Raw genomic sequence first — 19,484 nt, 5'->3', positions numbered from 1 at the left:
GCCGGCCTGGCATGCACCGTGGCACCGTGCTCAGCCCCAGCAGCAGCAGCAGCAGCGCCCGGTGCAGGCAGAGCCAGAGACACAGTGGGCACAGCTCGGCACCGTGCTGGGGCTGCACTGAGCACATGCTCCAGAGCCGTGGCGAGTCCTTGCTCCCACCCGTCCATCACCACCGGGGATACGGTGACAGGCACCATGGCTGTGACAACACCATCACCAGCTGCCCCACGGCCACACCGGGAGCTGATCCCCGTCCTCTGTCCCTGTGCTGCCGCTGTCCTCATGCCAGCACCATCAAAAGGAGAATTTGACAGAAAACAAACCCTTTTTTTCTGCCTCTGGTTGTTGCGGCTCGTTTATCGCTCGCACCGGGGCAGGCAGAGCTGTCAGTGCCTGAACCTCACTCATCCGTTTAACCTTGGGGGAAGAAACACATTTGTGCCGCATAACATGCATCAGATGGTGGCACAGGGAGCGCCTGTAGCTGCTGCGCCTGATGGATGGGCTACAGGGGCCTCGCCTGACCTGTGCTTGTATGTTATCTGCATTGCTGCAGGAGGCTTTTCATCACAGCGACAGCTCCAGCATCGCCTGCCTGGCAGGAGCTCCTCGCCAGGGACAGCTGCAGGCAGCAGCAGCAGCCAGGAGCGCCCGGCACCGTGGCACCACGGCACCGCAAACCACGGGCCCAGGCAGGGTCTGCAGGCTGTGCCCGGCTGCACTGGGGATGGAGGGATGGGGACAGCCCGGCCAGGAGCAGAGCTGGTGCCTGCCGTGCCAAAGGTGGCAGAGGAGGTGCTCACCACCAGCGGTGCCACCAGCCCGAGCAGAAGGGAGAGGCCCAACGGCTTCACTTGTCCTTTGGGTGGTTTTGCCATCGAGGGGTCCTGCAACAGTGACAGAGAGGGGCAGAGCTGGGCAGCCAGAGCCCTTGTGACGGATGAGTGCTGCCAAATGCCGACACAAAAGCCATTTGGTGTGGGGAAATGATAGATGCTAACGCTAATTTTGAGCACAGGCAGCCGAATTCCTCCAGACAGTCGCGGCGCTCAGGATTTAGGGCACAGCTGCTGGGTTCAGATAAGGTGTGAAATCAGCCCAGCGTGCAGGGTGTCACTTAATAATGGACGTCTCGTGATGGATGGGGTGGCTCCGTGATACAACCTCCACATTTGGAGCCTTTCAAATCTCTTACCATCAATCCTGGTCCCTGCTGGGGAGTGGGAAGAGGAGCTGGAAATGGTAACATGCCACGACATTGCTGCTCGCCCAGCACCATGCCTGTATCTGAGATCACCTCGCCAAGGTGAGCAGGATCTGACCCATGGGGGCAGCACAGGGACATGGCACCAGCCCCAGATATTTATGGTGCAACCGAAGCTGGAAATGGCAAGTGCTGTGCTTGTCTGGAGAGTTTAATCTTTCCTCTGACCTTATAAAATATCTATTTGTGTTGAGATTTTAAATTCACTTCTTAAATCACCCACTGCGTGTTTCACACTGTATTAATTTCTCCTCAAGCAAATGAGTTTGGTATTTGCTCTTTTCCAGTGCAACCACCGCACGATGCATCCTCCCCATGCAGAGCTGCATTGCCATGACATGGGCTGGGAGAGCCTGGAGCACAGCAGGAAGGTGTCACAGCAGACACCAGCTCATGGCTCTTCCAGCCCCAAAACCCACCCCTTTCCCATCCCACAGCTGGGAACTCCCAAGGCAGGAGCACCACCAGCCCTCACATGGCACAGCACAGGCTGCTATGGGCCCCATCCCCTGGCAAGCAGGACTGGCCATGGATGGGCGGGGAGAGAGCAGGATCTGCTTAACGGTGCTGAACCGCCCCTGATTTATTGCCCAGGAAACGCTTCACTTAGGTAATGTATTTAAAGGAACTAATTAGAATTGTATTAATATTTATGGGCCTTATGGAGAAGCTGATAGGCGTTATTGGAGGGTATTAACTGTTATCTTATACTGGGCAGGACTGTGGAGGTTGGAGGCAGCTTTAACCGTGGTAAAAGCAGTCTAGACGTGGCCAGAAGGCGCTGACAGCAGCTCACCCGACGCTGCACGCCCAAACCTCGGCTGCAGCGCTAATGAATCCCGGCTGGCATTAATCACCCTGCCCACACGCTCCCCGTTAGCATCCCTCCGAGCATCCCCACAGCCAGGGACGGGCACAGCCGCCTGCTCAGGACGTGTTGCGGGCAATGGGGGCTGGGGAAGCCGGAGCTCCCCCTCCTCCAGCCGCTAGAACTGCAGCACAGACCCCACACAGGACGCGATGCTCCCGGCCCTGCCGCTGCAGTGCTCGCAGCCATCCAGCCCGGGGAAGGGCCGGGACCAGGCAGCCCCCGGCTCATCCATAACCAGCTCCCTGCCCGCGCCCGACCTCGCGCTATAGCAAAGTTCACATCAATTTTCCTTCCTCTCATTTGTCTGTAAACCACGAAGAAAAATCACTGCCGTCTGCCCGCATCAGGCACTGCGGTGATGTATGGCTGTAATAAAAACCCCATTTTGGGAGGCCACTTGCCTGTGCCGCCAGCCGGCACACCATGGGCCTCAAACATCTGCACCACCCAGCCCCGGCCTCCCCACGCCAGCATCTTGGCACCACCACAGCCGGTGGTTATGGATCAGAGCTATTAGAGCTGTTCTGGAGCAGCAGCCTCCATGGCATCATTCAGGTGCCATTAACCCCAAGAGCTGGACTGTGGGGCATGGCACGACAGGGGCTGGGGATAGGGATCAGGGTGCTGGGAATGAGATGCTGGCCCCATCCCTCCCCCCCACAGGGGCTCTCACCTCGGCAGCTGCAGCGGGGCCCACTCGAGCTGAGCAATCTATCGCACTTGCAGGGGGGGTTCATCTCCCCTGCTGCTGGTTCCTCTCTCTCTGTGCCTGCAGAGCTGCCAGGGCCCATGGGGAGGGTGCCGCGGCTTTGGCACTGAGCCCTGCTGCTCCTCGCCACCCAAACCCGGGGCACAAACCCCCTGCCCAGAACGCTGTGTTAGAACCCGAGCGAGCACCGCCCGAGGCGCCGCCGCCCGGCCCTCAGCCCTGCCGCTGCGGGAGGGGGCATCACCCCCCGGCTCGGCACCAGCTCCTCGGGACTGCCCGAGCACGGGCTCTCCCGCGACCTCTCCCTGGTTCCTCACCCGCCGCAATGAGGGCAGCGCCGCGCTCGGACCCGGTGAAGCCTCTGCCCCGTCCGCCCCCGAACCCGCACAAGGAAGCGGCCCCGGCTCCGTGGCCGCTTAAATCCCGGCCGGGAGCCCCGGCGCGCTCTGGCGGAGCAACAGCCTCCTCTGCCGGCCGGTGCCGGGGTGCTGCGCTGGGACAGGGTTAGGGTTAGGGTTAGGGTTAGGGTTAGGGTTAGGGTTAGGGTTAGGGTTAGGGTTAGGGTGCGCGACACGGCGGGGGTGGCTGCAGGCAGGGAGGGGGCAGAGGGCGAGCGGGGCTGCAGGGGGGGACCACTGTCCCCCAGGACACGGGCACGGTTAATGGCACCGCATGGGCACACGCAGCCAGGGGGAGGGTGAAGCCTCCCCGATCCAGGAGCCACCAGCCCCAGCCAAAGGCCCGGGCACTGCTAAGGGGACACCGGTGGCTCCCAGCATCAGCACCGCGGCACGTGCCACGTCAGGGCAAAGGCATCGCTTAGAGCGACCCCGTGCACATGAACAGGGACGGGAGTGCTTCCACTGCCCTGGCTCTCTGGGCAATGGCCCCTTTGTTTCAGGCACAGTTTCGGTAACAAGCAGCGCATTTGGGCACTTGGCGCAGGGCTGACGCAAACAGGAATTTCCCCAAGTGGGGAAATGCGATCATTGAGCTGTAAAACCCCGAACGAGACCGCAGAGCTCACGTTGGCCTCGCCACAAAGGCAGCTGCTTCCAGCCGGGCTGGCCTTGTGACAGCCCCGGGGCAGGGACCGTCACCGCGTCCCCGCTGCCTCTGCCCGACCTTACCGACTCGGTGGGGCACGGTGGGAGGTGCAGACCCCTTTGGGGGGGTCAGGGCACAGCAGTGGCAGCACCGCAGGGTCCCTGCGGGCACAGAGCAGACCTCACCCTCAGCAGAGCCACCCTTCACTGCGCCGGGCTCCCCGTGTCCTCCCTGCACTGTTAACCTAGGGCCTCTCCGCACATCGCTGCGTGGGGAGGTGAGAGGCAGCCCCGGTGCTGACCCCGCCACAGCACCCGTCTGCCGGGACATGACGGCAGCAGCCGCCCGCCTGTCCCCGCACTGGAATGGTGCTCGGAGCACGGAGCGGGCGCGCCCAGCCTGGCACGTCATGCAGGCTGCACTGCCCCGAGACCACGCTCGCCCGCGGGACAGCGGCTTCACTGCCGGCACTGACCTGGGACCGGGGAGCCAGGCACCGGGTCTATGTGTGAGTACGGCCCGGGACAGACCCTGAGCTGCTCTGTCCCACAGCACCCTGTGCTGCGCTGCCAGGACAGCCACTGCCACACGGGACCATTCTCCTGCTCAGCTCCTGTCCCATGAACTCATGTAATCACTTGTGACACCTGAGCAGCTCTTGACATTGGTGGTGTTCAATCCCACAGCTTGGTGGGGGGACCGGCCACTCTCTGACCCCTACCTACAGGTCCACCCCCAGCTCCTGCACTCAGGAAAAGTCCCATCTGCACCCTCTGGGCCACTCTGAATGTTCCAGCCTTCCCCCTGTCCCCTTTCCCAAGCCCCAGAGCTCCAGTCCCTTCCTCCAGGCTCCCCATGGCCATGGGGGAAGCCACAGCCCATGGCCACATCTCCCTGTGCCCTGGGCAGGGTGTTTCTGGGTGCTGTGGGGTGCTGCCATCCCCACAGCAGCTGCAGCCTGGGCTGCGGTAAATGATTCTCAGGCAGTAACACGTTGTGGGGCTGTCGCTGCCTCGGGCACAACGGAGCTGCAGCCGAGTTTCGGCACATGAAGGTTTATGTGTTCGCGGCCCCTCCCCAGCCCCACGCGGATATAAACCCCCGGCGACCCGCGCTGCCCATCGGTACCTGCAGGAAGCACCATGAAGGCTGCCATCGTCCTGCTCCTGGGCATCCTCGCCCTGTGCACCCACATACAGCTGGATGCTGCGGCTCCTGCCAACACTGGTGAGTGCTCAGGGGGCACCGGGCAGCTGCGGGGCTGACCCAGGCTGGGGTCCTGCATGGGATGAGCAGGTCAGAGCGGTCACAGCAGCGCAGAGCCAGGCGCTTCCCCAGCTCCGGGCACCCACACCCCACCAAGGCTCTGCAGCACTAAGAGGGGCCACCATGGTCTGCACGGGCAGTGCGGGTAGGAGGGATGTGGCAGCAGCAGCACAGTGGGACCCCCCAGCCTGCGGCGTGCACCAGCATTCCCCTGCCAGTGGGTGCTCGTCTGGGCCTCAGCAGGGGCCCCTGGGACCCAGCAGGGTCAGGTAATGCCCATGCATCAGCCCATGCATCCAGAGTGGGGACCCCGAGCTGTGACTGCCCAGGCCCAATGTCTCCCAGAGGAAGCTGTGTCCTTCCCTACCGCTGTTCCCAGCTTTCCCCGCTCTGTGCCTCCAGCCGGGGGCACCTTGCCTGCCCTTACAATCATTGACCATGCTCCCTCCCAGGGAGACGTGACTCCAGCACCTTCCCTGCTGCCACCAAGGAGCTGCAGTCACCCGCAGGGCTCAGGTGCAACCCGCATGACCAGGCTCGGCGGTGGCAGGTGCTGCCACCCAGGGATGCTGCAGGGAAGAGCCTCTGGGTTTGGGCTCAGGGCTGCTGACCCCACGTCCCCTGGCGGGATCCCCCCTGGGACAGGCACTGGGATGGGGACGCCGTGCTGGCGGATCCCCGCGCTCCCTACAGCCATCCTCAGCCTCTGCCAAGGAAGTGCCTGCAAGAGGCAGGGTGGGGACGGCAGCATCCTGAATGCCACGCACTGGGGACAGGAGCCAAAGCATTTCTATCTTCCGGAAAGCGATGCCGACTCTCCGACAGCTCCGGCTGCCGGGGGCAGCTCCAGCCGGATCGGCTGCTCGGCAGCCACCGGGAACACTGGGGCCAAGGTACAACCTTGGGCAAACCCGCCAACACCCACACTGCTCCCCACAGCTCTCGCCTTCCCTGTGGTTTCCCCCTCATCTCCTGCCACCTGCCTGTTCCTGGGCTGCCACCTGCTCCCATCCGGCTGCTCCAGCGCAGCCGAGCTGCTGGCATCCATCCTCACCGCGTCCCCATGCTGGCTGCTCACCACCAGCACCCAGGCCACGGCACACACTGGGGCAGAGCAATCACACTGTCAGGGCAGAGCAACGGCCCTCGAAGGGAAGCGCCTCTGGCACGGGAGCAGCAGCTCTGTTGCAGTGGGACAAGGGGCATCCCCTGCCCTGGCAGCAGGGATGGCACCAGGGGGTTGGCAGCACTGGGATGGCAGCAGCGCTGCTGCTCCAGGATCGGGGTGGGCTCTGTCCCTGCACAGAGCCAGCAGGGATGGCACAGGTCCCTCACATCCAGCCCGGGTCATGGAGGCCATAGGCAAGGCTCATGCTTGCAGCAGCCCTGTTACCACCCACATCCCACCCCCGCCACAGGAGCACCGTGTCCCGGCCCTGGCCTGGGGGCCACTGGGCTGCAACACCCTTTATTCATGGAGTCCCAGCGTCAGCCCTGGGCTGGAAACACAAGCCCAGCCCAGCCCAGTTCCCCAGTGCGTTGTCCCCAGTGCGGCCCAGTCTCATGGGCAGAGTGGGAGCATCCCACCAGCCCGAGAGTGCCTGGGTCCTGGCACCAGCCCCAGCAGCTCCATTGCTCTCTGAGCACCAAGCCCTTTCCCATCCCCACTGGTCAGATCCTGCTGCTGGTGTTGGTGTAGTGTGGCGCGGTGTTGGTGCAGGCACTGGCCCATCCACACCAGCTCCTGTTCCTGCACAAACACCGGTGGCAGGGAGGGGACCGCAGGCAAAGGCAAACAGTTACTGATTTACTGCCGCATTGTTGACTGTGGGGTTAAATTACCTGGAGACGGACCCCGGCAGAGTGGACACTGGCTCGTGACTCGGGCAGGGACCGTGTGCCGGCCCCACATGCTCCTGGCCACACAGGTCTGCAGGATGCTCCAGCCTGGAGCTGGGTCTGCCCCTGGTGCCTCTGCCAGCAACAAGGGCACATCACTGGGGATGGGGAGGTCTCACCCTCTGCCCTGTGCAGGCTCCGCCTGTGACCATACCCAGGATGGGCCCCAGGGAGCTGGGATGCTCTAAGATTGACCCCCAGCAACAGTGTCCGGCCCATGGCCCCCAGCCAGACAGCACCGGCAGCACGCAGGAAGATCCTCATTGCAGCGGCATCCAAACAACCAAAGGCGTTGAGCTGACACCGAGACCTGCGAGCCAAGGGGGGTCCCTGGGCTCCCCGCGCAGTGTGCTGGGCATCGGGAGGGATTAAAGCCACCACTGACAGCACCGGTGGAGACAGGATCTGGCAGGGCAGAAAACTGCTGAGAGCAGGGCAGGAGAGCGGCAGCTCCAGGCTGCTTGGCCACCGGAGCAAACAAACCCCGGCTCGATGCTGCATCCCCGTGTGCCCGAGGGCGCCTCGGGAGGGGTATCCCAGAACCGCCGTGCAGAGGGGCTCTGGGTCCTACAGCACCGCCGTGCCCGGAGCACCGGGCGTGCAGCCAGAGCGTGCCGGCTGCTCGCTCCCCGCCAGCCACTCGCCCAACCGGTGCTGCCGGATGGCCCGGGCCGCATCCCCGGGGCTGCTGCAGGCTGCGAGGACGGCGGGGGCTGCGCGAGGAGGCTGCGGCCGGGCAGCAGGAGCTGTCGGGGGGCACCAGGGGCAGCCCCGGGGCAGGCGCTGGCCGGAGGCACAGCAGCCTGGGGAGCCCTTCAGTGGAGGAGCGAAAGCTGGAGGAGTACGAGCGGCTGGAGCAGGAGTGCTGCCGCCCATCCACAGCGCCAGCATTGCCAGCGTCGGGGCACCAGTGACTCAGGCTGGGGGCTCCACTCGAGCCTCAGGCGGCGGTGGCAGGAGGAGTCTGAGCAGGGCTAGATCATGCGGCACCCCCGTGCGCCCGCTCCAGCGGCATCCCCTTGGGCTCCATCCCGAGCCCTGCACGGTGCCACCACAGCGCCGTGCGTCCCGCCTGGGCACCGGGTCCGGAGGGCTGGGGCACGCAGCGCACGGGGCCGCGCTGGCCCCTGCTCTTCCTGCCCGGCCAGTTCTCGGCGCGGCCGCCCGGGCTCCTCCAGGCTCCCCCTCCCTGGTCGGCCGCCAGCAGCGGCAGATACCTGATACTCGGTTGTGCAAGCGCGAAGGGGGAGCCTGGCCCTGCCCGGCCCCCGGGAGCCACCCGGAAGGCCGAGCCCTCCCTCCCGCCGCCGCCCCACCTGCACAGGAGCTTAAAGGCCGCCGGGCGGCCCGAGGCGCAGCGCCGGTCCCGCACCATGCCCAAGGCCCGCAGCGTGCTCGTCCTGGCGGGGCTCCTGGCTCTCTGGGCAGAGCTGCCGCCAGCATCCGCCCAGAATGTCACCAGTGAGTATGAGCGCACGGCCCGGCCCGGCTCGGCTCGGCACGCCCCGGGCCAGCAGCCAGCATCACTCCCAGCCCCAGGGCCTGCCGGACTGGGGGCCAGGGCCGAGAACCAGCCGGCACCCGGCGCGGTTGGGCTCAGCAGCATCCCTGGACCCAGCCCTGGTGCTGGCGGCAGCATCTCCCGCCCCGGCGCCCACCCATGGCCTCCACCTTTGCCTTGCAGCAAAAGCCGGCGTGTGCCCAGACCCGGGGACAGAAGCAGTGAACTGCACGGTGGGGTGCCAGTCCGATGGCGACTGCGAGAGCACCCTCAAGTGCTGCCCGGCGGCCTGCGGCAAGGCCTGCCAGAAGCCCGACGGTAACGCTCCCTCCTGCTCCCGGTGCTGCTGCCACGAGCCCACAGCCCAGCCGGTGGCACCGGTGCTCCAGGGTGCGGGGCCTGGGTGCCCGTTGTGCATCGCCTGCAGTGCGGTTACCGGGGACTGAGCAGGGACCCCAGCGGGGCTGGGGTGTGCTCCCAGCGGCCACGCTCACCCTTCCTCCTCCCAGCAGGAGCCCAGGGACCGGTGCAGTGGGCAGGGGTCTGCGCCATTCCCCTCGCAGCCCTCATTACCCCTTCAGCCTGGTGGGCAGCAGCCAGCCCAGAACATGGGCATGGTCCTGCCTCCCAGCCATCATCCCTGGCCCTGCATGGACACAGCCCCACGGCCACCCGACTGAGCTCTCTCTGTGCCAGTCCTGCTGGAGAGCAGCCCCGGTGAATGGGCGCAAGAGCTGAGATCTCCAGTGGCAAACAGACGGATGTGAACCTGAGGCTCTGGTACCGCCATGGCTGCCTGCAAGGACAGAGCTGGCCCGGCTCTGCTGCAGGGCATGGTGCAGAGCTGGGAGCCCAGTGCTGGTGGCAGGCAGCTGGGCAGGATGGCAGGGACCCTGCGCACTGGGCCCCATCTGAGCCCACACACCACAAGCTCACAGCCGGGGATGGCCACAGCAGCTGTGGGGGAAAGTGGGGTCAAGGCACTATTGCGGCTGCATGATCTGTGCCACCGGGTCAGGCCACACCATGGGGTCCGGGGGTCTGCTGGCCAGGATGGGGGTCCCTGCACTGGGGCAGACGGGGGCTAGGCCATGCCAGCGGCTCCGGGGGCTGCAGGGTCGGCCCTGCCCCATGCGCTGGCGCCGGCAGGGCTCAGGCCATGTCCCTTTGCCTTTGCAGAGAAGCCCGGCACGTGCCCGCCCGTCAGCCCCGGGATCCCCATGCTGGGCGTCTGCACAAACCAGTGCAAGTCGGACTCCAACTGCTCCGGGAACCAGAAGTGCTGCAGGAATGGCTGCGGCAAAGTGTCCTGCGTGACACCCCTCCACTGAGGTCAGTCAGGTGCCCACCCGCCCCGGGGGTCCTGCAGCCCCCGTGGCCCATCCCGCTCACAGCTCTCTGCTCCCTTTGCAGGCACAGCCGCCTCCTGCCAGCCCGGCCACAGGGGAGCTGCTGCCCGACACGAGTCCTGCATGCCCAGGCCCTAGCCCTGCACCGTCCCCCTGCCTTGGTAGCCTTCAGCCTCATCCTCCTCCCTGGGGTCCCCTGCACTCTCTCCAATAAAGCAGCCTCTCCCTGCCAACCTCGGGCTGCCTCTCTCTACTGCTGTGCTCCTGAATGGGCAGCATCCTGCTCACTGCTGGTGCTGGTGCTGCCTGCAAGGGCTCCACATGACAAGCACCATCACTTACTGGCTGCACCGTGTCTCCAAGGGTCCCCAGTCTCTGCCATGGCCTCCACTTCTGTGCAGACAAGCTCAGAGTGTGGCCATCAAGGTGCAACCACATCTGTGTCCCATGGAGCAGACCTGCTCTCTGCTCTGCAGTGCCCCCCAGGCAGGACTGGGGACAGGACACCGCTTCCTGTGTCCCATCCCTCCCTGTGCTCCATCCCAGGAGCTGCTCACGGGTCACTGGTGACCTGGAAAGGGCTCCCTGTGGAGGATGCACCACTGTGGGCTGGGAGCCCAGCGCTGCCCTGGGAGGCTCCCCTGAGCTGGATTGTTCGTGCCCGGCGCTCCCACGATGCCCACATGGTGCTGCTGTGGGAAGGAGCAGCTCGGTGCTGCCGGACCCCACCCCAGCACGGTTTAAATCCCGGTCCTGGGGCCCAGCCCCAGCTCGGCTCCCCGACGGCAGCGCCATGCCCGGCTGGCGCAGCCTCCTCCTGCTGCTCCTGGCGCTGTCCGTGGAGCTCCCGCCCGCCCCGGCCCAGCAGCACCGCACCAGGCACCGGGGCGCTGCCCCCTCGCTCACTGCGGCACCGCGCCGGGCCCCGCGGCTTTGGCGGCCCCCCGCTGCCCTGCCTGCCCCCGGCAAGGGGAGCGAGTGCCCGGCGGGGGGGAGCGGGGCGCCCCGCGGGCCCGGGCTCTGCTGCCTCTCGGACCGCGGCTGCCCTGGAGCCCAGGGGCGCTGCCCTCGCCGCCCGCTCCGGACCTGCCTCCTGCCCAGCGCAGGTACCACGGGGCCGGGCGGGAGGCGGGCGGGGGCCGGGGCCCGTGTTGGGATCCCCGTTGCCGGGCACGCGGCATCACCCCCAGAGCCCCGGCTGCTGCCCCCGCACCGGCAGCGCCAGGAGCTGCCGCAAGGGCTCCGCCTGCAGCCCCGGCCAGGAGCGCTGCACCCGCGGCTGCTGCGCCCGCTGCCTGCGCACGGGGCCGGGTGCGGTGGCCCCACGTCCCCATCACGGACAAGCCCAAGCTCCGCAGCCCCCAGGGCTCCCAGGGACAGGCCGGCTGCACACGGAGCCCCAAATCCTCTTCCCTGCAGCCAAGCCTGGGCTTTGCCCGCGGAAGCGTGTCCAGAGGAGCGCCGTTGCCTGCTCCAGCCGCTGCGCTCATGACCGGGACTGCTCTGGGAACCGCAAGTGCTGCTTCTCCCGCTGCGGGCTGGCCTGTGCCTCCCCGGACAGAGGTAGGGCCCTGCCATCCCGCTCCTGAGGCTCCGCTCCCCCGGGGCAGGCGCTCACCAGACCCACACCCGCCTCAGCCGAGTGTGTGCCCCTGGCACTGCCCATGGCTGCCCCGCAGCCGCCCCGTGCCCACTGCAGCTGCACTGGTGGTGGCACAGCCCCTCCCTGCGAAGCCCGGCGTGTGCCCAGCAGGGTGTGCAGCTGGTGGCAGCCATCCAGGCCCAGGGAGCGTGTGCTGCCGGCTGTGGCACCCGGTGCCGGACGCACACCCTGACACAGCCCCAGGCACTGCGAGCCTGGGGACGGGGGCAGGACCAGGGGATGTGATGGGGGCACAATGGGGACCAAGTCACATGGGGCTGGAGGAAGCAAGATCCTGGCACTGCCGTGGTCCCCATTGTCACCAGTGAGCCGCCTCACTGCTGTGAAGCCTGGCACGTGCCCTGTGGTGCTGCGGGGGTCCCTGGGACCCTGCCTGGAGCTGTGTGACACCGACAGTGACTGCCCCGGGGCTGCCAAGTGCTGCACCACCGGCTGCGGACACATCTGCAAACCACCCACCGAGGGTAAAGCCACCAGCGCCCTGTGGCACTGAGACCCCCCAGGTCCCCTCCCTGCCCTGTCCCAGGCTGAGCTCCCCTGCCAGGACCTCACCCTGGAGGGGTGCCCTCCCCACAGGTAAGCCCCTCACCCCTCTGTCCCTCCACATGTGCCAGTGCGTCCTGGGCTCTGTCCCCCCATGGCTGATGGGGACCGGGCAGCCGAGTGCCTCCTGCTGTGCCTGCAGGACCGGGATTGTCCCCGCGAGCAGAAGTGCTGCCTGCGGGGCTGCGGCCGGACCTGCATCCCCCCGCTGCAAGGTAAGGCTCCCCCTGAGGCCCCCAGGTCCAGCAGCCCTGGGCACTGCACAGGCCTCACCCTGCAGCAGGTCCAGCCTGGAGGGGACCAAGAGTGACCTAGGGTGGGAGCACTCCATGGCCCCCATTGCCTGGGACAGGAGAACCCATCCTGCACTGACTGCCCCACCCATCTCCCCCAGGCACAGCCTAGCCCTGGCTGGGAAGGGCTGCACCAGGAGCTGGGTGCCAGAGCCGCTGTCATCGCACCCTGTGGGTGAGCAAAGAGCTGCTGCTGCTGCTTCCAGCACCCGCTGCCCCTTGTCTGTCCCTGCATCGGATCCTCTGTGCTGCCAGTCAGCTGCACCAGCATTGCTCTGGCGGGTCCTGTCCAGGGCATTCAGCACCCCCAGACCCTGCACCCCATCGGCCCCGGCTGCTCCACAGCACTGGAACAGAATAAACTGCGTTCAGCTCTGGGTGCCTCTGCAGTGGGTTCCAGGAGGCGCAGGCAGCCCCCGGCTGTGTCACAGACAGGGAAGTGCAGGCGGGCACCCGGCAGCATCTCTGCAGGCAGGCACTGGCCCGGGGCAAGGAGAGGTTCCCGTTTCCATGCGGGCGCCCTCCAGCCGCCATCATCCCATAGTGACCGTCCCACTGTGTGTGGGGCTGCACCGATGTCCCCTCAGCAGTCGTGGGCTGGAGAGCAGAAACCAGTTCCCTCGGATTCCTGCCACCAAGGAAGGGCCCATTAACATCCCAAAGTGTCAAAGCCTGGTTGGAAAAGCAGTCACGGGGTAGATGAAGGACCCAGACAAGCAGGGACAGCACCCACCTGCCAGAGGCCACTGCAGGGTGCAGGGGGTGCGTGTGGGAATGCACGAGTCCACTCGCATCCCGGTCCCAGCCCAGCCCCGTCACCACCAGGGGACACGGAGCTGGCCCAGGACACGTCTCCCACCTCTGGTCCCCCTGCAGGGGTCTGGGGGGGGCCGGGCAGGGCCGGGCCGTGCACTGCAGGGTCAGCAGCCGCCTGACCCCAGCCGCCCTCCCGGCCCCGCGGTCGCCCTGACCCACAAGCGGGGCTCGGCCGCAGATAAGCGGGGGCTGGCGGGGAGCCGGCGGGTTCCAGGAACTGCCCCTCCTCCTGCCCCTGCCCCCTGCCCGGCCCGGCCCGGCGGCAGCCCGGCTCCAGCTGCCCCGGCACCAGGCACCCCCACCGGGGACCTTAAACCCACCCCCGGCTCAGCTCCGGACACACACAGCGTCCAGGCAGCACCATGAGGTTGGTTTGGCTCCTTCTGGGGCTCATCACCCTCAGGGCAGAGGCGGGCACCGTACCTCAGGAGGCGGGCGGTGAGTACTGCAGGAGAGCCTGGCAGCTGCCAGGCACAGGCCCCCCGGCCCCTGTGCCCCGCTGTGTCCCCTCTGCCCCTGCCCGCTGCATGCTGGCACTGCCTGGCACGTGCTGGTGGGGACCATGTCCCTGGCAGCTGCAGCATCTGTGGCACAGCCCTGCTGCCTCCGTGAGCCCACCCCCGTTCTGGGCTGCATGGGCATGTCTGCACCCCCTGCACCCCACATGCACCCCACATGCACCCCTGCACCCCACATGCACCCCTTGCACTCTGCATGCACAGCAGCTGTCAGCACCCAGGGGTGCCACAGGCAGCAGGGGCCCCTTCCCCATCCTCCCTGGGCACCCCCCACTGTTACAGGGGGACGTGGATTCAGGATGTCAGTGCCCGCAGAGCCCAGAGCTGAGGAAGGGTCTCTGCGGAGTGGGGCTGCAGGTAACGGTGGGTGCCAGACCTGCAGCTCTGCAGTGTCCGGGCTCTGGTCCCTGCACCTCCCACCCCTGCACAAAGCCCCTGACCACGGGGATGGATCCAAACCCCAGCGGAGGGGCCGGGGCTGTGGGTGCCGCTTCCCAGCACAGACCCCACTGGAGGATGCCCCTTCCATGGGGCGATGAGGGGTGGTTGTGCCCGGCTGTGGTGCTGTTCTGCCCGCCCCAGCAGCCGGGTTCCTCTTTGTTTCAACCAAACCGCTGCTGTTTGGAGTGAAACCTCCTGCAGCGTCTCCGTTTGCAGCCGAAACAGCGCGGCTGGCGCTGGGTGTTTGCAGGAACCACTGCCCACGGGCATTCCCCACTGCTGGCAATGGGGCACAGGCACCGGCTGCAGCACACACTCACCTGTGCCCATGGCAGGGCTACCCTGGTTTTCCCGGCATGGCCAAGACGAGCACAGGGTGCCAGGAGGAGGAGGAAGAGGTGGCAGCAGCAAGGAGCACGCTGCTTGCAGTGGGGATGCACAGGGCAGCAGGATACTCAGGGATGGACCCTGACCTCCAGCCAGCGTGGGCTCTGTACCGCCTTCTCCATGACAACACCACTGACACTCCTTGTAGCACTCGCTGCATCACAAGGGCGCACACAGCCCCAAGCCATGCCACACCGTGCCGTGCTGTGCTGCGCAGGTCTCAGTGTGTGGGTACAGCAGTCCAAGGGACATGCTGCAGGGGAGTCCCCAGCCCCACTCCAATCAGCCCCCCTCTACCAGGGCCCCCCAGGTATGGAGGATGAGAGGCTCCATCCTACTGCCCCGGGGATGGAGGATGAGAAGCTCCATCCTCTTGTCACAGGGGTGGAGGCTGAGGAGCTCTGGTTCTGCTCCCTGGGGATGGAGGCTGAGGAGCTCCATCCCACTGCCCTGGGGATGGAGGATGAGGAGCTCCATCCCACTGCCCTGGGGATGAAGGATGAGGAGCTTTGGTCCCACTCCACCGCAGGGGAACCCGAGAAGCCGGGGAGGTGCCCGCGGGACTTCACACGCTGCCTGCACCTGGAGCCCCCGCTCTGTGCCAATGACTCCAGCTGCCCCGGCTGGCACAAGTGCTGCCTCCGAGAGTGCCGGCTTCGCTGCACCACCCCGGCACAAGGTACGGCACTGCAGCGCAGCACTTCTGTCCTGGGGCAGCCAGGACCCTTCTCCCCTGTCCCTGTCACTTGTGCCACCCCCATTGACATGGAGCAGTTCCCTGTGTGATGCTGGCAGCCTCCTGCCCACAGCCCCAACGGCTGGCATGGGGCATGTGGAGGGGTTTGGGATGGGGCAAGTGGTGGGGGCCAGCCAGAGGCAGCAGAGGGCTCTGGCAGGGGCAGGATGCGCTGCCCTCAACACTGTTGGTGCAGCCTCACCTCAGCCCCGTGCCACAACACTGCAGAGAAACCCGGCGCCTGCCCGGCGGCAGCCCCCGAGGGGCTCTTCTACCCCTGCTCCTTCCCCTGCCTGGAGGACCGGGACTGCCTGGGGATGCAGAAGTGCTGCGCGCTGGGCTGCGGCTCCGCCTGCCTGGAGCCGGTGCAGGGTAAGGCCCAGGGCAGCCCCGGCTCCCCGCTGCGTGTCTGCGGGGCCCGCCCGTGCCGTAGCCACCTCCCTGCCCCCGCGGGCCACGAGCCGCTCCCCTCCACTGCCAGCGCCTGGACCACGGTGAGGGGCCAGGGAGCCCGGCGCGGGCAGGCACCCGCGGGGGTGCCGCAGCCTCGCACCCGCTGTGCTCCCCCAGCCCAACGCAAGCCCGGGGAGTGCCCCGCGGCGCAGCCGGGGCCGGAGGGCCCGTGCCAGGAGCGGTGCCGCGGCGACAGCGACTGCCCCGACGTGCAGAAGTGCTGCAGGAGCAGCTGCGGGGGACAGTGCCTGCCCCCAGCCCCGGCCGGTGAGATGGGGCGGGACGGGCAGCGCGGGGGCCCAGGGGTGATGCCATGGGGCCAGACCCCCCCAGGCACAGAGCGGTGGCACAGCGGGGCCCCCCACGGGGCTGGGCTCTGCCGGTGCCAGCCGCTCGCTGCTGTCCCCTGCGGCCCCAGTGCGGGTGCCACTACAGGGACGCACCGCGCGGCTCCTGGGCGGGCACTAGGGCAGGCGGGGGACACGAGGCCATCCCGCTCTGTCCTCACCGCCGGCACCGTCCCGCTCTGCGGTGCAGGGGACACCAGCCCTGCCACAGCCACCCCGCAGCCGCCCCAGCAGCAGAGGTGCCGCCAGGACCAGGACTGTCCCCGCTCCGAGGTGTGCTGCCACCAGCGGTGCAGCCGGCAGTGCCACGCACACAGCCAAGGTGAGCGGGTCAGACCTGCCATGGAGCCTTGATGGCTCTGCCCACCCTGGTGCCCAGGGCTGTGCTCTGAGCAGCGCCGGGAGCCGAGGGCACAGGGCTGCCAGCACCGGTGCAGCACTCAGGGCTGCACCAAGGAGGTGGGTGAGTGCCGCAGCAGGGCAGGAGCCAGGCAGTGCCAGGGTGGGAAGGGATGGGTTTGTGCTGGTCCCCACTGGCATTCCTGGCACCCCACGGGCCGTCTGCCTTGCAGGGCCCCCTACGGCCACACCAGCCCGGCAGGAGGGAGTAAGGTGCCAGAGTGATGGGGACTGCAGCAGCAAGGAGACGTGCTGCGATGGCCAGTGCGCGGGGTCGTGCAGCACTGTGCACCAAGGTGGGACACGGGGGGCAGTAAATCCGGGGAGCTACGGGGGCAAGGGCAGCTCCTCTCCACACGTCTGAGAGAGGGTCTGGCTCCAGCCCCGTGGTTCTGGTGGGAGGAGAAGCCGCAGCATTGCCACAGGGTAGAGCTGTGCTGCGGTTCCTGGTGCAGCAGGGCCATGGTGCTGAGGGGGCTGCGGTGCCGGGGATGCATGCCCTGGACAGCCCCACAGCCACCCCATGCCATGCCCTCCAGAGAAGCCCGGCTTCTGCCCTGCCCGTCCCGGGCTCTTCCCCAGTTACGACTGCAGAGCCTGGTGCTGGCACGATGCTGGGTGCCCCGGTGAGGAGAAGTGCTGCCTGCATGGCTGCGACTACGTCTGCCTGCCCCCGGCCAGAGGTGCGAGCTGCTCGGCCCCAGCAGGAGAGCAGTGGGCTGGGATCCCCCCAGCTGCAGGGCTGTGGGTGCCATCACCCCCTGTGCCCACAGCTCCACTGCCTCCTGTCCCCAGAGAAGCCGAGCATCTGCCCTGTGGCCACGGAGGCACCAGCGGCTGCGGCCCCATGCGGCACTGCCTGTGCTGGGGACTGGCAGTGCCCAGGGGATGAAAAGTGCTGCAGCAGCGCATGTGGGCACGTGTGCTCCGCCCCTGAGCGAGGTGAGGACACAGCCACGGGGCCCACATGGGCAACATGGAAGAGCTCCCGCGGGGCAGGTGGAGCCCACAGGGCAGGGGGTGCCCGCAGTGCAGGGAGTCCCTGTCCTTGTCGCCCCTTCCCACCCCTCAGACAAACCCGGCGAGTGCCCGCGGGTGAGGCCGCGGCAGCCACCGGAGCCGTGTGAGGAGGAGGATTCCTGCGCCCACGACAGGGACTGTCCCCGGCAGCAGAAGTGCTGCTTCTCCGGCTGCGCCATGCACTGCACCCGCCCAGCCCGAGGTGAGCGCGGGCAGCCCAGACCCTGCACGGGCACGGCGTGCGTGGGACCCGCACCTGAGCTGGTCCCTGCCCATGCCCATGCAGAGCACCCCGGGCAGTGCCCTCGGGCAGAGCCGTGCTGGGACCCGCGGCGCAGGCGCCGGAGCCAGTGCCTGGACGACAGCGCCTGCAGGCGAGCCGAGAAGTGCTGCAACACCGGCTGCGCCTGGGAGTGCGTGGCCGTGCCCAGAGGTACCAGGGCATTGCTGGGGGGAACTGGCCACCAGCCCCCGCGGGCCACCGGCTGACAGCAGTGGCTGTGCCCCTGCAGAGAGCTGGGACAGCGAGGGTGGGCAGTGCATGGAGGAGTGCGAGGCTGACTTACAGTGTCCCCGGGGACAGAGGTGCATCAGCAACGGCTGCGGCCGTGTCTGCACAGACATCCCTGGAGGTGAGAGCCAGCCGCATGCCCCAGAGCAATGCGGGGCCAACCCTGGGGTGCCCCATGGTGGGATACCCCCGCCGGGTGCTTCCCTTGCAGGCAGAGTGGGAGCATGCCCCATCCCCAGGGAGGCAGGGACGTGCCTGGACCTCTGCAGCTTCGATGAGGAGTGTCCCTGGGGACACAAGTGCTGCAGCAATGGCTGTGGCCATGTCTGCACCCCCGCCTCTCTGCAAGGTCAGCATCAGGTACCCCCTCCTGGCTGACACCAACGCAACGGGGCCAGCCGGGTGCTCCCTCCCCAGCGAGGGGGGGCTGTGCCCCAGGGTCCCGCACGCTCCCCACTGTCCCTGTCCGTCCTTCTGTGCCCCCGCCTCGCTCCATGCACGGGATGAGCACGCACGGCCTCAGCCTGGGGCTGCCCATGACCGTGCCCTCCCTCCCACAGAGCGCGGCACCGCAGCCATGCCCTGGCATGGGCCCGAGCGGTGCCCGCAGGAGTGCGAGGCCGACTCGCAGTGCCCCAGGGGCCAGCGCTGCACCCACAGCGGCTGCGGCCACGTCTGCACGGACACCCCCAGAGGTGAGGTGGGGCTGGGCCAGCCGGGACCCAACAGTGCCCTGGGGTGCCCCACAGGGGCTGCTCTGCATCATGGGCAAGGGGTATGTGCCCTATGGCCAGGGGCATGAGTGTGGCTGGACCTCTGCAGCCTCCATGAGGACTGTGCCCGGGGGCGCTGTCCCTGTCTGCCCACTGGTGCCTGCAGGGAAAGGGGCACTGGGCCAGCAAGCAGGGGCCAGCACCAGGGCAGAGCCACATGAAGGGCTCAGAACTCAGTGTGCTCCTGGCTCCACATCACCGCAGCGAGCCCCTGCCATTGCCACATCCCTCTGCTCCCAGCAGAGATGTGCTTTTGGGTTAAGAGGACCTGAAAGGATGCAGAGCTGGAAGAAACTGCTGCCAGAACCAGCTGTGGCCTCTGCAGCCTCAGAGCTCCCTAAAACCACGTCCTTTTCAGATGCCGCATGACCCAAGAGCAGCTCCTTCGTGGCACGAAGACACCTTCAGAAAGGGAACACGGGGCCAGCTGGCTTGTCCCCTCCCCACCACCTCCAGCAATAAAGCCTGTGCTTGGCCACCTCCAGCTGCCCCCTGAGCCTTGGCAGCACCAGGTTGACCCCACCAGGCACTGGGACAGCCCCAGGGCTCACCGGGGCAGGGATGGCCTTACCAGGGCTGGGGCGGGTGGCTCAGGACCTTCCCCAGAGGTCAGTGAAGCGATGCAGACACAGACCCAGGTCTGGGGCAGACACGGACCCGAGGCTGTGGGACGGGAAT

At 67.2% G+C, this 19,484-nt stretch overlaps 3 protein-coding genes across 4 annotated transcripts; all 3 read left to right on the top strand.

Moving 5' to 3' along the window:
- The first annotated feature begins 4,977 nt into the window (after window positions 1-4,977).
- LOC133216548 (WAP four-disulfide core domain protein 2-like) lies at window positions 4,978-10,139 on the top strand. 2 transcript variants are annotated; one of them, XM_061361349.1, is made up of 4 exons: window positions 4,978-5,118; window positions 8,741-8,875; window positions 9,737-9,889; window positions 9,971-10,139. In XM_061361349.1, the coding sequence occupies exons 1-3, from the start codon at window positions 5,034-5,036 to the stop codon at window positions 9,886-9,888; spliced, it is 372 nt and encodes a 123-aa protein (XP_061217333.1). In that variant the 5' UTR covers window positions 4,978-5,033; the 3' UTR covers window position 9,889; window positions 9,971-10,139. The 2 variants fall into 2 exon arrangements, with proteins under 2 accessions (XP_061217333.1, XP_061217332.1); XM_061361348.1 differs by lacking the exon at window positions 4,978-5,118 and adding an exon at window positions 8,228-8,517.
- Window positions 10,140-10,589: 450 nt separating this feature from the next.
- WFDC3 (WAP four-disulfide core domain 3) lies at window positions 10,590-12,599 on the top strand. Its single transcript, XM_061361275.1, has 5 exons — window positions 10,590-11,217; window positions 11,326-11,469; window positions 11,875-12,033; window positions 12,184-12,327; window positions 12,507-12,599. The coding sequence occupies exons 1-5, from the start codon at window positions 10,590-10,592 to the stop codon at window positions 12,515-12,517; spliced, it is 1,086 nt and encodes a 361-aa protein (XP_061217259.1). The 3' UTR covers window positions 12,518-12,599.
- A 958-nt stretch (window positions 12,600-13,557) lies between these two features.
- Window positions 13,558-19,290, top strand: LOC133216719 (balbiani ring protein 3-like). Its single transcript, XM_061361712.1, has 14 exons — window positions 13,558-13,659; window positions 15,097-15,246; window positions 15,532-15,675; window positions 15,874-16,023; window positions 16,294-16,425; window positions 16,676-16,798; window positions 17,042-17,185; window positions 17,298-17,444; window positions 17,575-17,724; window positions 17,809-17,955; window positions 18,035-18,154; window positions 18,245-18,382; window positions 18,594-18,728; window positions 19,165-19,290. Exons 1-14 carry the CDS (start codon window positions 13,584-13,586, stop codon window positions 19,173-19,175), a joined length of 1,767 nt encoding a protein of 588 aa, XP_061217696.1. The 5' UTR covers window positions 13,558-13,583; the 3' UTR covers window positions 19,176-19,290.
- The last annotated feature ends 194 nt before the right edge of the window (window positions 19,291-19,484 follow it).

Source organism: Neopsephotus bourkii, unplaced genomic scaffold, assembly GCF_033783945.1.
Source record: "Neopsephotus bourkii isolate Nb327-2 ecotype Australia unplaced genomic scaffold, CSIRO-AGI_Nbou_v1 NB_1060, whole genome shotgun sequence".
Taxonomy (NCBI): Eukaryota; Metazoa; Chordata; class Aves; order Psittaciformes; family Psittacidae; genus Neopsephotus; species Neopsephotus bourkii.
The sequence above is the reverse complement of the archived record's forward strand: the minus strand, read 5'-3'. Positions and strand labels throughout refer to the sequence as shown.